This window comes from Panulirus ornatus, chromosome 4, assembly GCF_036320965.1.
Source record: "Panulirus ornatus isolate Po-2019 chromosome 4, ASM3632096v1, whole genome shotgun sequence".
Taxonomy (NCBI): Eukaryota; Metazoa; Arthropoda; class Malacostraca; order Decapoda; family Palinuridae; genus Panulirus; species Panulirus ornatus.
The window spans coordinates 73,062,945-73,082,536 of record NC_092227.1 but is presented as its reverse complement, the minus strand read 5'-3'; the positions used below and the strand labels follow the sequence as shown (position 1 = coordinate 73,082,536).

The window sequence follows — 19,592 nt, the reverse complement described above, 5'->3', positions numbered from 1 at the left end:
GTTTGTGTACGAATGATTAGCTGACTGATTGTTCATACATTATAAGGTCTGCTGTTTCATCTACGAAAGAGGAGGTCCTTGGATGTATATGCTGATGTTAGCAGGAAAGCTGATATATTCATCGTTCCATGTTGAAAATCCAGGATATCTATATATCTGGGCATTATATCTGTATCCTTTAAAGACGTGAATTATCACGAAAACGTTCGGATGTTCGTGTATTTGTGATTTATCTGCATATATATATATATATATATATATATATATATATATATATATATATATATATATATATATATATATATTATCTCTGGGGATAGGGGAGAAAGGATACTTCCCACGTCTTCCCTGCGTGTGGTAGAAGGCGACCAAAAGGGAAGGGAGCGGGGGACTGGAAATCATTCCCTCTCGTTTTTTTTTTTTTTTTCAAAAGAAGGAACAGAGAAGGGGGCCAGGTGAGGATATTCTCTCAAAGGCCCAGTCCTCTGTTCTTAACGCTACCTCGCTCACGCGGGAAATGGCGAATAGTATGAAAGATATATATATATATATATATATATATATATATATATATATATATATATATATATATATATATATATATATATATCCTCTCCCAGGAGTCACTACCAATTTCTATGGAACTCTCGCATCGCTCAGAAAGCCGGCGACATCTACCTGCAGGACCTTAAAGTTACGAAACGTGATGTTTTGAGTGTGTCTGTTTTGGGAGAGTGCGGGGCAACTGGGCAGTAGGTGTTCGATGTCTTCATTGTGGTTGTTGTATCATTTGCAGGAAGGGTCCTGGAACGTGTTGAATCGGTGTTAGTAGTAATATAGGGATGGGCGATGTCCAGAACGGAGACGGGAAAGTGACTGGTATGAATATTTTCATACCAGTGTATGAGTAGGAAGAAAGTGATTGGTTCTCAGTGAATTTTGGTTTGTGGCAGGGGTGCGTGATGTCTCCATGGTTGCTTTATTTGTTATGGATGGAGTTGTTAGAGAGGTGAATGCAAGAGTTTTGGAAAGGGGTAAGTATGCAGTCTGTTGTGGATGAGAGAGCCTGGGTGGCTGATTCGGTTGAGAAACTGCAGAAGCTGGTGACTGAGTTTGGTAAAGTGTGTGAAAGAAGACAGCTGAGAGTGAATGTGAATAAGAGCAAGGTTATTAGGTACAGTAGGGTTGAGGGACAAGTCAATTGGGAGGTAAGTTTGAATGGAGAAAAACTGGAGGAATTGAAGTGTTTTAGATATCTGGGAGTGGATTTGGCAGCGGATGGAACCATGGAAGCGGAGGTGAATCATATGAATCATAGAGTAGGGGAGGGGGCAAAAGTTCTGGAAGCGTTGAAAAATGTGTGGAAGTTGAAAACGTTATCTTAGAAAGCAAAAATGGGTATGTTTGAAGGAATAGTGGTTCCAACAATGTTATATGGTTGTGAGGCGTGGGCTATGGATAGAGTTGTGCAGAGGAGGCTGGATGTGCTGGAAATGAGATGTTTGAGGACAATATGTGGTGTGAGGTGGTTTGATCGAGTAAGTAATGAAAGGGTAAGAGAGATGTGTGGTAATAAAAAGAGTGTGGTTGAAAGAGCTGAAGAGGGTGTTTTGAAATGGTTTGGTCACATGGAGAGAATGAGTGAGGAAAGATTGACCAAGAGGATAAATTTGAGTGATCGGGGAATGAACATGCAGGAGGGTGAAAGGCGTGCAAGGAATTGAATGAATTGGAACGTTGTGGGGTCGACGTGCTGTCAATGGATTGAACCAGGGCATGTGAAGTGTCTGGGCTAAACCATGGAATTTTTTTGTGGGGCCTGGATGTGGAAAGGGAGCTGCGATTTTGGTGCATTATACATGACAGCTAGAGACTGAGTGTGAACGAATGTGGCCTTTGTTGTCTTTTCCTAGCGCTACCTCACGCACATGCGGGGGGAGGGGGTTGGCATTTCATGCGTGGTGGGATGGCGACGGGAATGAATAAGGGCAGACAGTATGAATTATGTACATGTGTATATATGTATATGTATATATGTATATACATTATCTTGTGGAGGTGAAGTTGAAGATTTGTAGTTTTCAGAAAAGAAGAGAGAATGTTGGAGTGAAAAGAGTGGTGAGAGTAAGCGAGCTTGGGAAGGAGACTTGTGAGAGGAAGTACCAGGAGAGACAGTGCAGAATAAAAAAAAAGGTTAGAGTAAAGGTAGTGAGTGGTGGGATGAAGAAGTAAGATTGTTTTTGAAAGAGTAGAGAGAAGCATTTGAAAGATTTTTGCAGGGAAATAATTCAAATGACTGGAAGTATAAAAGAAAGAGGCAGGAGATCAAGAGAAAGGTGCAAGAGGTGAAAAAGAAGGCAAATAAAGGTTGGGGTGAGAGAGTATCATTTGATTTTAGGGAGAATGAAAAGAATGTTTTGGAAGGAGGTAAATAAAGTGCGTAAGACAAGAGAACAAAGGGGAACATCGGTGAAGGGGCAAATGGGGAGGTGATAGCAAGAAGTGGTGATGTGAGAAGGAGATGAAGTGAACATTTTGAAGGTTTGTTGAATGTGTTAGATGATAGAGTGGTAGATATAAGGTGCTTTGGTCGAGGTGGTGTGTGAAGTGAGAGGGTCAGAGGGAATGATTTGGTCAACAAAGAAGAGGTAGTGAAAGCTTTGTGAAAGATGAAGGCTGGCAAGGCGGTGGGTTTGGATGGTATTGCAGTGGAATTTATTAAAAGAGTGGGTGACTGTATTGTTGACTGGTTGGTGAGGATGTTCACTGTATGTATGGCTCATGGTGAAGTGCCTGAGGATTGGCAGAATGCATGCTTAGTGCCATTGAACAAAGGGGAAGGAGAAAAGGTGAGTGTTCAATTTACAGAGGTATAAGTTTGTTGAGTATTCCTGGGAAATTATATGGGACGGTATTGATTGAGAGGGTGAAGGCATGTACAGAGCATCAGATTGGGGAAGAGCAGTGTGGTTTCAGAAGTGGTAGAGGATGTGGATCAGGTGTTTGCTTTGAAGAATTTATGTGAGAAATACTTAGAAAAACCAAAGTATTTGTTTGTAACACCTATGGATCTGAAGAAGGCATATGGTAGAGTTGATGGAGATGCTCTGTGGAAGTTATTAAGAGTATATGGTGTGGGAGGCGAGTTGCTAGAAGCAGTGAAAAGTTTTTATCGAAGATATAAGGCATGTGTACGAGTAGGAAGAGAGGAAAGTGATTGGTTCTCAGTGAATGTTGGTTTGCGGCAGGGGTGCGTGATGTCTCCATGGTTGTTTAATTTGTTTATGGATGGGGTTGTTAGGGAGGTGAATGCAAGAGTTTTGGAGAAATGGGCAGGTGTACAGTCTGCTGTGGATGAGAGGGCTTGGGAAGTGAGTCAGTTGTTGTTCACTGATGATACAGTGCTAGTGGCTTATTCGGGTGAGAAATTGCAGAAACTGGTGACTGAGTTTGGTAAAGTGTGTGAAAGGAGAAAGCTGAGAATAAATGTGAATAAGTGCAAGGTTATTAGGTACAGTAGGGTTGAGGGACAAGTCAATTGGGAGGTAAGTTTGAATGGAGAAAGACTGGAGGAAGTGAAGTGGTTTAGATATCTGGGAGTGGATTTGGCAGCGTATGAAACCATGGAAGTGGAAGTGAGTCACAGGGTGGGGGAGGGAGCGAAAGTTCTGGGAGCGTCAAAGAATGTTTGGAAGGCAAGAACATTATCTCACAAAGCAAAAATGGATGCGTTTGAAGGAATAGTGGTTCCAACAATGTTATATGGTTGCGAGACATGGGCGATAGATAGGGTTGTGCGGAGGAGGGTGGATGTGTTGGAATTGAGATGTTTGAGGACAATATGTGGTGTGAGGTGGTTTGATCAAGTAAGTAATGAAAGGGTAAGAGAGATGTGTGGAAATGAAAAGAGTGTGGTTGAGAGAGCAGAAGAGGGTGTATTGAAATGGTTAGGTCAAATGGAGAGAATGAATGAGGAAATATTGACAAAGAGGGTATATGTGTCAGAGGTGGAGGGAACGAGGAGAAGTGGGAGACCAAATTTGAGGTGGAAGGATGGAGTGAAAAAGATTTTGAGCGATTGGGGCCTGAACATGCAGGAGGGTGAAAGGCATGCAAGGAATAGAGTGAATTGGAACGATGTGGTATACCAGGGTCAACGTGCTGTCAATGGATTGAACCAGGACATGTGAAGCATCTGGTGTAAACCATGGAAAGTTTTGTGGGACCTGGATGTGGGAAAGGAGCTGTGGTTTCGGTGCATTATACATGACAGATAGAGACTGAGTGTCAATGAATGTAGCCTTTGTTGTCTTTTTCTGGTGCTACCTCGCACACATACCGGGGAGGGGTTGTCATTTTCATGTGTGGCAGAGTGACGACTGGAAATGAATAAAGGCAGCAAGTATGAATTATGTACATGTGTATATATGTGGATGTCTGTGTATGTATATATATGTATATGTTGAAATGCTGGAAATGAGATGTTTGGGGACAATATATGGTGTGAGGTGGTTTGATCAAGTAAGTAATGAAAGGGTAAGAGAGATGTGTGGTAATAAAAAGAGTGTGGTTGAGAGAGCAGAAGAGGGTGTTTTGAAATGGTTTGGTCACATGGAGAGAATGAGTGAGGAAAGAATGGCCAAGAGGATATATGTGTCAGAGGTGGAGAGAATGAGGAGAAGTGGGAGACCAAATTGGAGGTTGAAAGATGGCGTGAAAAAGATTCTGAGTGATCAGGGCCTGAACATGCAGGAGGATGAAAGGTGTGCAAGGAATAGAGTGAATTGGAACGATGTGGTATACCAGAGTCAATGCGCTGTCAATGGATTAGACCAGAGGATGTGAAGCATCTGGGGTAAACCATGGAAAGTTTTGTGAGGTCTGGATTTGGAAAGGGAGCTGTGGTTTTGGTGGATTATACATGACAGCTAGAGACTGAGTGTGAACAAATGTGGGCTTGTTGTCTTTTCCTTGTGCTACCTTGTGCATATGCGGGGGGAGGGGGTTGTCATTTCATGTGTGGCAGGATGGCGATGGGAATGAAAAGGGCAGAGTGTGTGAATTATGTACATGTGTATATATGTATATATCTGTGTGTGCATATATATGTGTGTGTGCATGTGTGAATATGTATGTATATACACGTGTATGTGAGTGGGTTGGGCCATTCTTTCGTCTGTTTCCTTGCGCTACCTCTCTAACACAGGAGACAGCGACAAAGTACAATCAATAAATATATATATATATATATATATATATATATATATATATATATATATATATATCATCAGTCCTTTCTCAGCTTGTAGATTTATGTGCTGAAAAAGGACTGATGTTTGGGAATACCTGGTTTAAAAAGCGAGATATACATAAGTATACTTATGTAAGTAGGAGAGATGGCCAGAGAGTGTTATTGGATTACGTGTTAATTGACAGGCGTGCGAAAGAGAGACTTTTGGATGTTAATGTGCTGAGAGGTGCAACTGGAGGGATGTCTGATCATTATCTTGTGGAGGCTAAGGTGAAGATTTGTATGGGTTTTCAGAAAAGAAGAGTGAATGTTGGGGTGAAGAGGGTGGTGAGAGTAAGTGAGCTTGAGAAGGAGACCTGTGTGAGGAAGTACCAGGAGAGACTGAGTACAGAATGGAAAAAGGTGAGAACAATGGAAGTAAGGGGAGTGGGGGAGGAATGGGATGTATTTAGGGAATCAGTGATGGATTGCGCAAAAGATGCTTGTGGCATGAGAAGAGTGGGAGGTGGGTTGATTAGAAAGGGTAGTGAGTGGTGGGATGAAGAAGTAAGAGTATTAGTGAAAGAGAAGAGAGAGGCATTTGGACGATTTTTGCAGGGAAAAAATGCAATTGAGTGGGAGATGTATAAAAGAAAGAGACAGGAGGTCAAGAGAAAGGTGCAAGAGGTGAAAAAAAGGGCACATGAGAGTTGGGGTGAGAGAGTATCATTAAATTTTAGGGAGAATAAAAAGATGTTCTGGAAGGAGGTAAATAAAGTGCGTAAGACAAGGGAGCAAATGGGAACTTCAGTGAAGGGCGCAAATGGGGAGGTGATAACAAGTAGTGGTGATGTGAGAGGAGATGGAGTGAGTATTTTGAAGGTTTGTTGAATGTGTTTGATGATAGAGTGGCAGATATAGGGTGTTTTGGTCGAGGTGGTGTGCAAAGTGAGAGGGTTAGGGAAAATGATTTGGTAAACAGAGAAGAGGTAGTGAAAGCTTTGCGGAAGATGAAAGCCGGCAAGGCAGCAGGTTTGGATGGTATTGCAGTGGAATTTATAAAAAAAGGGGGTGACTGTATTGTTGACTAGTTGGTAAGGTTATTTAATGTATGTATGACTCATGGTGAGGTGCCTGAGGATTGGCGGAATGCGTGCATAGTGCCATTGTACAAAGGCAAAGGGGATAAGAGTGAGTGCTCAAATTACAGAGGTATAAGTTTGTTGAGTATTCCTGGTAAATTATATGGGAGGGTATTGATTGAGAGGGTGAAGGCATGTACAGAGCATCAGATTGGGGAAGAGCAGTGTGGTTTCAGAAGTGGTAGAGGATGTGTGGATCAGGTGTTTGCTTTGAAGAATGTATGTGAGAAATACTTAGAAAAGCAAATGGATTTGTATGTAGCATTTATGGATCTGGAGAAGGCATATGATAGAGTTGATAGAGATGCTCTGTGGAAGGTATTAAGAATATATGGTGTGGGAGGAAAGTTGTTAGAAGCAGTGAAAAGTTTTTATCGAGGATGTAAGGCATGTGTACGTGTAGGAAGAGAGGAAAGTGATTGGTTCTCAGTGAATGTAGGTTTGCGGCAGGGGTGTGTGATGTCTCCATGGTTGTTTAATTTGTTTATGGATGGGGTTGTTAGGGAGGTAAATGCAAGAGTTTTGGAAAGAGGGGCAAGTATGAAGTCTGTTGGGGATGAGAGAGCTTGGGAAGTGAGTCAGTTGTTGTTCGCTGATGATACAGCGCTGGTGGCTGATTCATGTGAGAAACTGCAGAAGCTGGTGACTGAGTTTGGAAAAGTGTGTGGAAGAAGAAAGTTAAGAGTAAATGTGAATAAGAGCAAGGTTATTAGGTACAGTAGGGTTGAGGGTCAAGTCAAATGGGAGGTGAGTTTGAATGGAGAAAAACTGGAGGAAGTGAAGTGTTTTAGATATCTGGGAGTGGATCTGGCAGCGGATGGAACCATGGAAGCGGAAGTGGATCATAGGGTGGGGGAGGGGGTGAAAATCCTGGGGGCCTTGAAGAATGTGTGGAAGTCGAGAACATTATCTCGGAAAGCAAAAATGGGTATGTTTGAAGGAATAGTGGTTCCAACAATGTTGTATGGTTGCGAGGCGTGGGCTATGGATAGAGTTGTGCGCAGGAGGATGGATGTGCTGGAAATGAGATGTTTGAGGACAATGTGTGGTGTGAGGTGGTTTGATCGAGTGAGTAACGTAAGGGTAAGAGAGATGTGTGGAAATAAAAAGAGCGTGGTTGAGAGAGCAGAAGAGGGTGTTTTGAAGTGGTTTGGGCACATGGAGAGGATGAGTGAGGAAAGATTGACCAAGAGGATATATGTGTCGGAGGTGGAGGGAACGAGGAGAAGAGGGAGACCAAATTGGAGGTGGAAAGATGGAGTGAAAAAGATTTTGTGTGATCGGGGCCTGAACATGCAGGAGGGTGAAAGGAGGGCAAGGAATAGAGTGAATTGGAGCGATGTGGTATACCGGGGTTGACGTGCTGTCAGTGGATTGAATCAAGGCATGTGAAGCGTCTGGGGTAAACCATGGAAAGCTGTGTAGGTATGTATATTTGCGTGTGTGGACATATGTATATACATGTGTATGGGGATGGGTTGGGCCATTTCTTTCGTCTGTTTCCTTGCGCTACCTCGCAAACGCGGGAAACAGTGACAAAGCAAAAAAAAAATATATATATATATATATATTTTGCGCTTTGTCGCTGTCTCCCGCGTTTGCGAGGTAGCGCAAGGAAACAGACGAAAGAAATGGCCCAACCCACCCCCATACACATGTATATACATACACGTCCACACATGCAAATATACATACCTACACAGCTTTCCATGGTTTACCCCAGACGCTTCACATGCCCTGAATCAATCCACTGACAGCACGTCAACCCCGGTATACCACATTGATCCAATTCACTCTATTCCTTGCCCTCCTTTCACCCTCCTGCATGTTCAGGCCCCGATCACACAAAATCTTTTTCACTCCATCTTTCCACCTCCAATTTGGTCTCCCACTTCTCCTCGTTCCCTCCACCTGCAACACATATATCCTCTTGGTCAATCTTTCCTCACTCATTCTCTCCATGTGCCCAAACCATTTCAAAACACCCTCTTCTGCTCTCTCAACCACGCTCTTTTTATTTCCACACATCTCTCTTACCCTTACGTTACTTACTCGATCAAACCACCTCACACCACACATTGTCCTCAAACATCTCATTTCCAGCACATCCACCCTCCTGCGCACAACTCTATCCATAGCCCACGCCTCGCAACCATACAACATTGTTGGAACCACTATTCCTTCAAACATACCCATTTTTGCTTTCCGAGATAATGTTCTCGACTTCCACACATTCTTCAAGGCTCCCAGGATTTTCGCCCCCTCCCCCACCCTATGATCCACTTCCGCTTCCATGGTTCCATCCGCTGCCAGATCCACTCCCAGATATCTAAAACACTTTACTTCCTCCAGTTTTTCTCCATTCAAACTTACCCCCCAATTGACTTGACCCTCAACCCTACTGTACCTAATAACCTTGCTCTTATTCACATTTACTCTTAACTTTCTTCTTTCACACACTTTACCAAACTCAGTCACCAGCTTCTGCAGTTTCTCACATGAATCAGCCACCAGCACTGTATCATCAGCGAACATCAACTGACTCACTTCCCAAGCTCTCTCATCCCCAACAGACTTCATACTTGCCCCTCTTTCCAAAACTCTTGCATTCACCTCCCTAACAACCCCATCCATAGACAAATTAAACAACCATGGAGACATCACACACCCCTGCTGCAAACCTACATTCACTGAGAACCAATCACTTTCCTCTCTTCCTACACGTACACATGCCTTACATCCTCGATAAAAACTTTTCACTGCTTCTAGCAACTTGCCTCCCACACCATATATTCTTAATACCTTCCACAGAGCATCTCTATCAACTCTATCATATGCCTTCTCCAGATCCATGAATGCTACATACAAATCCATTTATATGTATATATTTTTTTTTTTTCTTTTGCTTTGTCGCTGTCTCCCGCGTTTGCGAGGTATATATATATATATATATATATACATATATATATATATATATATATATATATATATATATATATATATATATATATATATATATATATTTTTTATAATACTTTGTCGCTGTCTCCCGCGTTTGCGAGGTAGCGCAAGGAAACAGACGAAAGAAATGGCCCAACCCCCCCCCCCCATACACATGTATATACATACGTCCACACACGCAAATATACATACCTACACAGCTTTCCATGGTTTACCCCAGACGCTTCACATGCCTTGATTAAATCCACTGACAGCACGTCAACCCCGGTATACCACATCGCTCCAATTCACTCTATTCCTTGCCCTCCTTTCACCCTCCTGCATGTTCAGACCCCGATCACACAAAATCTTTTTCACTCCATCTTTCCACCTCCAATTTGGTCTCCCTCTTCTCCTCGTTCCCTCCACCTCCGACACATATATCCTCTTGGTCAATCTTTCCTCACTCATCCTCTCCATGTGCCCAAACCACTTCAAAACACCCTCTTCTGCTCTCTCAACCACGCTCTTTTTATTTCCACACATCCCTCTTACCCTTACGTTACTCACTCGATCAAACCACCTCACACCACACATTGTCCTCAAACATCTCATTTCCAGCACATCCATCCTCCTGCGCACAACTCTATCCATAGCCCACGCCTCGCAACCATACAACATTGTTGGAACCACTATTCCTTCAAACATACCCATTTTTGCTTTCCGAGATAATGTTCTCGACTTCCACACATTCTTCAAGGCCCCCAGAATTTTCGCCCCCTCCCCACCCTATGATCCACTTCCGCTTCCATGGTTCCATCCGCTACCAGATCCACTCCCAGATATCTAAAACACTTCACTTCCTCCAGTTTTTCTCCATTCAAACTCACCTCCCAATTGACTTGACCCTCAACCCTACTGTACCTAATAACCTTGCTCTTATTCACATTTACTCTTAACTTTCTTCTTCCACACACTTTACCAAACTCCGTCACCAGCTTCTGCAGTTTCTCACATGAATCCGCCACCAGCGCTGTATCATCAGCGAACAACAACTGACTCACTTCCCAAGCTCTCTCATCCCCAACAGACTTCATACTTGCCCCTCTTTCCAAAACTCTTGCATTTACCTCCCTAACAACCCCATCCATAAACAAATTAAACAACCATGGAGACATTACACACCCCTGCCGCAAACCTACATTCACTGAGAACCAATCACTTTCCTCTCTTCCTACACATACACATGCCTTACATCCTCGATATGTGATGTGTGATGTCTCCATGGTTGTTTAATTTGTTTATGGATGGGGTTGTTAGGGAGGTAAATGCAAGAGTTTTGGAAAGAGGGGCAAGTATGAAGTCTGTTGGGGATGAGAGAGCTTGGGAAGTGAGTCAGTTGTTGTTCGCTGATGATACAGCGCTGGTGGCGGATTCATGTGAGAAACTGCAGAAGCTGGTGACGGAGTTTGGTAAAGTGTGTGGAAGAAGAAAGTTAAGAGTAAATGTGAATAAGAGCAAGGTTATTAGGTACAGTAGGGTTGAGGGTCAAGTCAATTGGGAGGTGAGTTTAAATGGTGAGAGGCTGGAGGAAGTGAAGTGTTTTAGATATCTGGGAGTGGATCTGGCAGCGGATGGAACCATGGAAGCGGAAGTGGATCATAGGGTGGGGGAGGGGGCGAAAATTTTGGGAGCCTTGAAAAATGTGTGGAAGTCGAGAACATTATCCCGGAAAGCAAAAATGGGTATGTTTGAAGGAATAGTGGTTCCAGCAATGTTGTATGGTTGCGAGGCGTGGGCTATGGATAGAGTTGTGCGTAGGAGGATGGATGTGCTGGAAATGAGATGTTTGAGGACAATGTGTGGTGTGAGGTGGTTTGATCGAGTAAGTAACGTAAGGGTAAGAGAGATGTGTGGAAATAAAAAGAGCGTGGTTGAGAGAGCAGAAGAGGGTGTTTTGAAATGGTTTGGGCACATGGAGAGAATGAGTGAGGAAAGATTGACCAAGAGGATATATGTGTCGGAGGTGGAGGGAACGAGGAGAAGAGGGAGACCAAATTGGAGGTGGAAAGATGGAGTGAAAAGGATTTTGTGTGATCGGGGCCTGAACATGCAGGAGGGTGAAAGGAGGGCAAGGAATAGAGTGAATTGGAGCGATGTGGTATACAGGGGTTGACGTGCTGTCAGTGGATTGAATCAAGGCATGTGAAGCGTCTGGGGTAAACCATGGAAAGCTGTGTAGGTATGTATATTTGCGTGTGTGGACGTGTGTATGTACATGTGTATGGGGGGGGTTGGGCCATTTCTTTCGTCTGTTTCCTTGCGCTACCTCGCAAACGCGGGAGACAGCGACAAAGTATAAAAAAAAAAAAAAAAAAAAAAATTATATTATTATATTATATTATTATATATTATTTATTATTATACTTTGTCGCTGTCTCCCGCATTTGCGAGGTAGCGCAAGGAAACAGACGAAAGAAATGGCCCAACCCCCCCCCCCCATACACAAGTATATACATACGTCAACACACAAATATACATATCTACACAGCTTTCCATGGTTTACCCCAGACGCTTCACATGCCTTGATTCAATCCACTGACAGCACGTCAACCCCGGTATACCACATCGCTCCAATTCACTCTATTCCTTGCCCTCCTTTCACCCTCCTGCATGTTCAGGCCCCGATCACACAAAATCTTTTTCACTCCATCTTTCCACCTCCAATTTGGTCTCCCTCTTCTCCTCGTTCCCTCCACCTCCGACACATATATCCTCTTGGTCAATCTTTCCTCACTCATTCTCTCCATGTGCCCAAACCACTTCAAAACACTCTCTTCTGCTCTCTCAACCACGCTCTTTTTATTTCCACACATCTCTCTTACCCTTACGTTACTCACTCGATCAAACCACCTCACACCACACATTGTCCTCAAACATCTCATTTCCAGCACATCCATCCTTCTGCGCACAACTCTATCCATAGCCCACGCCTCGCAACCATACAACATTGTTGGAACCACTATTCCTTCAAACATACCCATTTTTGCTTTCCGAGATAATGTTCTCGACTTCCATACATTCTTCAAGGCCCCCAGAATTTTCGCCCCCTCCCCCACCCTATGATCCACTTCCGCTTCCATGGTTCCATCCGCTGCCAGATCCACTCCCATATATCTAAAACACTTCACTTCCTCCAGTTTTTCTCCATTCAAACTCACCTCCCAATTGACTTGACCCTCAACCCTACTGTACCTAATAACCTTGCTCTTATTCACATTTAACTTTCTTCTTCCACACACTTTACTAAACTCAGTCACCAGCTTCTGCAGTTTCTCACATGAATCAGCCACCAGCGCTGTATCATCAGCGAACAACAACTGACTCACTTCCCAAGCTCTCTCATCCCCAACAGACTTCATACTTGCCCCTCTTTCCAAAACTCTTGCATTTACCTCCCTAACAACCCCATCCATAAACAAATTAAACAACCATGGAGACATCACACACCCCTGCCGCAAACCTACATTCACTACATATATATATATATCCCTGGGGACAGGGGAGAAAGAATACTTCCCACGTATTCCCTGCGTGTCGTAGAAGGTGACTAAAAGGGGAGGGAGCGGGTGGCTGGAAATCCTCCCCTCTCTTTTTTTTTTTTCCAAAAGAAGGAACAGAGAAGGGGGCCAGGTGAGGATTTTCCCTCTAAGGCTCAGTCCTCTGTTCTTAACGCTACCTCGCAAATGCGGGAAATGGCGAATAGTATAAAAAAATACATATATATATATATATATATATATATATATATATATATATATATATATATATATATATTCTTAATACCTTCCACAGAGCATCTCTATGGAAGGTATTAAGAATATATATATATATATATATATATATATATATATATATATATATATATATATATATATATATATATTTTTTTTTTTTTTTTATACTTTGTCGCTGTCTCCCGCGTTTGCGAGGTAGTGCAAGGAAACAGACGAAAGAAATGGCCCAACCTCCCCCCATACACATGTATATACATACATCCACACATGCAAATATACATACCTACACAGCTTTCCATGGTTTACCCCAGACGCTTCACATGCCTTGATTCAATCCACTGACAGCACGTCAGCCCCGGTATACCACATCGCTCCAATTCACTCTATTCCTTGCCCTCCTTTCACCCTCCTGCATGTTCAGGCCCCGATCACACAAAATCTTTTTCACTCCATCTTTCCACCTCCAATTTGGTCTCCCTCTTCTCCTTGTTCCCTCCACCTCCGACACATATATCCTCTTGGTCAATCTTTCCTCACTCATCCTCTCCATGTGCCCAAACCACTTCAAAACACCCTCTTCTGCTCTCTCAACCACGCTCTTTTTATTTCCACACATCTCTCTTACCCTTACGTTACTCACTCGATCAAACCACCTCACACCACACATTGTCCTCAAACATCTCATTTTCATCACATCCATCCTCCTGCGCACAATTCTATCCATAGCCCACGCCTCGCAACCATACAACATTGTTGGAACCACTATTCCTTCAAACATACCCATTTTTGCTTTCCGAGATAATGTTCTCGACTTCCACACATTCTTCAAGGCCCCCAGAATTTTCGCCCCCTCCCCCACCCTATGATCCACTTCCGCTTCCATGGTTCCATCCGCTGCCAGATCCACTCCCAGATATCTAAAACACTTCACTTCCTCCAGTTTTTCTCCATTCAAACTCACCTCCCAATTGACTTGACCCTCAACCCTACTGTACCTAATAACCTTGCTCTTATTCACATTTACTCTTAACTTTCTTCTTCCACACACTTTACCAAACTCAGTCACCAGCTTCTGCAGTTTCTCACATGAATCAGCCACCAGCGCTGTGTCATCAGCGAACAACAACTGACTCACTTCCCAAGCTCTCTCATCCCCAACAGACTTCATACTTGCCCCTCTTTCCAAAACTCTTGCATTTACCTCCCTAACAACCCCATCCATAAACAAATTAAACAACCATGGAGACATCACACACCCCTGCCGCAAACCTACATTCACTGAGAACCAATCACTTTCCTCCCTTCCTACACATACACATGCCTTACATCCTCGATAAAAACTTTCCACTGGTTCTAACAACTTTCCTCCCACACCATATATTCTTAATACCTTCCACAGAGCATCTCTATCAACTCTATCATATGCCTTCTCCAGATCCATAAATGCTACATACAAATCCATTTGCTTTTCTAAGTATTTCTCACATACATTCTTCAAAGCAAACACCTGATCCACACATCCTCTACCACTTCATATAAATGTGAATAAGTGCAAGGTTATTAGGTACAGTAGGGTTGAGGGTCAAGTCAATTGGGAGGTAAGTTTGAATGGAGAAAAACTGGAGGAAGTAAAGTGTTTTAGATATCTGGGAGTGGATCTGGCAGCGGATGGAACCATGGAAGCGGAAGTGGATCATAGGGTGGGGGAGGGGGCGAAAATCCTGGGAGCCTTGAAGAATGTGTGGAAGTCGAGAACATTATCTCGGAAAGCAAAAATGGGTATGTTTGAAGGAATAGTGGTTCCAACAATGTTGTATGGTTGCGAGGCGTGGGCTATGGATAGAGTTGTGCGCAGGAGGATGGATGTGCTGGAAATGAGATGTTTGAGGACAATGTGTGGTGTGAGGTGGTTTGATCGAGTAAGTAACGTAAGGGTAAGAGAGATGTGTGGAAACAAAAAGAGCATGGTTGAGAGAGCAGAAGAGGGTGTTTTGAAATGGTTTGGGCACATGGAGAGAATGAGTGAGGAAAGATTGACCAAGAGGATATATGTGTCGCAGGTGGAGGGAACAAGGAGAAGTGGGAGACCAAATTGGAGGTGGAAAGATGGAGTGAAAAAGATTTTGTGTGATCGGGGCCTGAACATGCAGGAGGGTGAAAGGAGGGCAAGGAATAGAGTGAATTGGATCGATGTGGTATACCGGGGTTGACGTGCTGTCAGTGGATTGAATCAGGGCATGTGAAGCGTCTGGGGTAAACCATGGAAAGCTGTGTAGGTATGTATATTTGCGTGTGTGGACGTATGTATATACATGTGTATGGGGGTGGGTTGGGCCATTTCTTTCGTCTGTTTCCTTGCGCTACCTCGCAAACGCGGGAGACAGCAAAAAAAAAATATATATATATACATTATCCCTGGGGATAGGGGATTAAGAATACTTCCCACGTATTCCCTGCGTGTCGTAGAAGGCGACTAAAAGGGAGGGAGCGGGGGTCTGGAAATGCTCCCCTCTCGTTTTTTTTTTTTTTTTTTTTAATTTTCCAAAAGAAGGAACAGGGGGGGCCAGGTGAGGATATTCCAAAAAAGGCCCAGACCTCTGTTCCTAACGCTACCTCGCTAATGCGGGAAATGGTGAATAGTTTAAAAGAAAGAAAGAATATATATATATATATATATATATATATATATATATATATATATATATATATATATATATATATATATTTTTTTTTTTTTTTTTTTTCATACTATTCGCCATTTCCCGCGTGAGCGAGGTAGCGTTAAGAACAGAGGACTGGGCCTTTGAGGGAATACCCTCACCTGGCCCCCTTCTCTGTTCCTTCTTTTGGAAAATTAAAATAAAAAAATGAGATGGGAGGATTTCCAGCCCCCCCGCTCCCTTCCCTTTTAGTCGCCTTCTACGACACGCAGGGAATACGTGGGAAGTATTCTTTCTCCCCTATCCCCAGGGATAATATATATATATATATATATATATATATATATATATGGAGGGATGTCTGATCATTATCTTGTGGAGGCTAAGGTGAAGATTTGTATGGGTTTTCAGAAAAGAAGAGTGAATGTTGGGGTGAAGAGGGTGGTGAGAGTAAGTGAGCTTGGGAAGGAGACTTGTGTGAGGAAGTACCAGGAGAGACTGAGTTCTGAATGGAAAAAGGTGAGAACAATGGAATTAAGGGGAGTGGGGGAGGAATGGGATGTATTTAGGGAATCAGTGATGGATTGCGCAAAAGATGCTTGTGGCATGAAAAGAGTGGGAGGTGGGTGATTAGAAAGGGTAGTGAGTGGTGGGATGAAGAAGCAAGATTATTAGTGAAAGAGAAGAGAGGGGCATTTGGATATATATATATTTTTATTATTTTGCTTTGTCGCTGTCTCCCGCGTTTGTGAGGTAGCGCAAGGAAACAGACGAAAGAAATGGCCCAACCCACCCCCATACACATGTATATACATACACGTCCACACACGCAAATATACATACCTATACATCTCAATGTACACATATATATACACACAGACACATACATATAGACCCATGCACACAATTCACACTGTCTGCCTTTATTTATTCCCATCGCCACCTCGCCACACATGGAATACCATCCCCCTTCCCCCTCATGTGTGCGAGGTAGCGCTAGGAAAAGACAACAAAGGCCCCATTCATTCACACTGCCTCTAGCTGTCATGCAACAATGCCCGAAACCACAGCTCCCTTTCCACATCCAGGCCCCACACAACTTTCCATGGTTTACCCCAGACGATTCACATGCCCTGAATCAATCCACTGACAGCACGTCAACCCCGGTATACCACATCGATCCAATTCACCCTATTCCTTGCCCGCCTTTCACCCTCCTGCATGTTCAGGCCCCGATCACTCAAAATCTTTTTCACTCCATCTTTCCACCTCCAATTTGGTCTCCCACTTCTCCTCGTTCCCTCCACCTCCGACACATATATCCTCTTGGTCAATCTTTCCTCACTCATTCTCTCCATGTGACCAAACCATTTCAATGCACCCTCTTCTGCTCTTTCAACCACACTCTGTTTATTACCGCACATCTCTCTTACCCTTTCATTACTTACTCAATCAAACCACCTCACACCACATATTGTCCTCAAACATCTCATTTCCAACACATCCACTCTCCTCCACACTACCCTATGTATAGCCCATGCCTTGCAATCATATAACATTGTTAGAACCACTATTCCTTCAAACATACCCATTTTTGATCTCCAAGATAACTTTCTCACCTTCCACACATTCTTCAATGCTCCCAGAACCTTTGCCCCCTCCTCCACCCTGTGACTTACTTCTGCTTCCATGGGTCCATCTTCTGCTAAATCCACTCTCAGATATCTAAAACACTTCACTTCCTCCAGTTTTTCTCCATTCAAACCTACCTCCCCATTGACTTGTCCCTCAACCCTACTGAACCTTATCATTTTTATCCGATTCAGTTGCTGACTCACTTTCTAGTAATATTTCTTGGGCAGAGGCGAGACATCAGGTTTACTATGCTTGTGTCAGTCAGAATATTCCAGTGATCTTGGTCATTTGTAAGAATTGATGTCTCATTGGATACACTTAATAGTGTGGAATGATTAGCTTCACCCCTGGGGCTTTGTGCTCCCGCTTGAAGTTTCAATCTAATTGTTTACAGATTCTTTTTTTGAGAAATCTCAAGTTAATGAATAAAAGATGTTAATAAAAAAAAACAATGAATCATGCTTCAGCTAAACTCCCTGCATACCTTTTAATTGGAAAGTTAACGGAAAGCTTCATGTGACAGATTTTGTTAGAGAGATCCATTGCTGATGTACCTTGCCAAAACTTGGTCCAAAAACTTCCAAATTAAGATTTCTCATCTAACTGTTTTAAAGCACAGGTTTATAGGCAGAGTTCCAACATAGATGCCAGTACTCAAGTCAAAACCTCATTTAGATTTGAACACTTTAGTCAAGAGTACCATATAATCATTATGTATTTCAGAAACTTTCACAATGTCTTGTGTTGCTGCAAACATTATTTTCTCATTTAGCACCAAATGTTTCATGCTAAAGTACCAGGTTTTCTGGGTTCCATACTTCTCCATGCCACCAAACATACATAGGTATGCTAAGATTTTGCTCTTATTTACTGTTTCATGGAATTAGAAGAACAAAAGAACACGTCCGAATAGTAAGAGAATACGTTGAAGCATTAGATTATATCGCTTGTGACATAGTGGATAAACGTTCACTTGTTCAGTGGTATTCCTTCATGTGTATCAGGGTAGCATGATTAGTCTAGTACAAGGGTAAAAGGACTCAGTGACAACAGATGCATAATCAGAACACAACTCATTCTTCATCTTCTTGTACCTCCCACTGTTAACCATGTTCTCTATACAGGTGCTGTTCAAGAAGGTGATTGGTGAGGCAAACTTTGGTCAAGTGAGCCTCATCTTCACAGTCATCGCGCTGCTTAACACCATTTTGCTGAGTCCTGTGGTAGCTGCCTTCTACTTCAGTGGCTACGAAATCCTCCAGTGGAGCCAACTGCCTTGGCCCAACCTGCTGGTAGCTGCTGCACTCTCTCTAGGTAAGTGTTCCAGGGTATTCACCAGTCCTGGCCCAACCTGTAGATGGTCTGGTGTTCACTCCCTGTGGGTTGTATAGGGAACCTCCTCTCCTGACCTGACCTTGTATATTTGGTCTTGAGAGATAATCTATTACAAATAAGAAGCTTCTCTCTGCTTGTGTTGTTATTGTGACTTCCCCAATGTGTGGCTCTGTATAAGGCAGTGGTTCCCCAAAACTACGAACGAACGTGTAATATTGACCACGCGTAGATGCTCTGTTAGCCGCTTATTTTCATATGACCCAATAAGCCTTGCATTTAGGCCATCTGGTGCCAGCGAAAAGAAGGAGCAGCCAGCCACTCCATTCTGATTCCTCTGTTGCTACTAAATAAAAACACATGTCAGTGGGTTCTCACATGAATTCATACAGATGGCCTGTTGGTCGCTTAGACTGTAGACCTATCGGCTGCCAGGGTTATTAGGCCCATTAGTGTTAAGCTACATCCACCAACAGAAATATCTTTAAAAACTTTTCCATGGCATTTGTCCATACAGACTCCTGAACGTTTGTGGTGTTGCATTGTCTTACTTCCTGTCCTCCAGTTACTGGCAGAGTTTGTAGGCATCCCCCTCCTCCAGTCCCTTCGCCATGACAGTTAATTATGTTTGTTCAAATATATTATTTTAAAGATATAAGAATATGTCTGATGTATAAATCAGCAAGTAAGAAGCCATTTATTGTCATTGACCATAACATATTCATGGGCCGCCCGGGGTCGACCACATCGGTTGAAATCCTGGTTGCAGCAGTCGTTCCTCAGTCAACCCAGGTGTTCATCCTCCCCTTGGTTGATGAAATGGGTACCTTTCCATTGTTTACACTGGACACTTCGC

At 43.1% G+C, this 19,592-nt stretch overlaps 1 protein-coding gene across 4 annotated transcripts in view; it reads left to right on the top strand.

The window, feature by feature from the left end:
- The window catches only part of LOC139767398 (solute carrier family 35 member F3), a 516,425-nt gene that overhangs the window by 439,541 nt on the left and 57,292 nt on the right, over positions 1 to 19,592 (top strand). For all 4 annotated transcript variants that reach the window (XR_011717126.1, XM_071696736.1, XM_071696741.1 and 1 more), the window contains one exon: positions 18,529 to 18,718. Coding sequence is in view for 3 of the 4 variants with exons in the window: in XM_071696736.1 (XP_071552837.1) it covers positions 18,529 to 18,718 (190 nt within the window). In the remaining variant the exon portion in view is untranslated. The remainder of the gene's footprint in view (positions 1 to 18,528; positions 18,719 to 19,592) is intronic.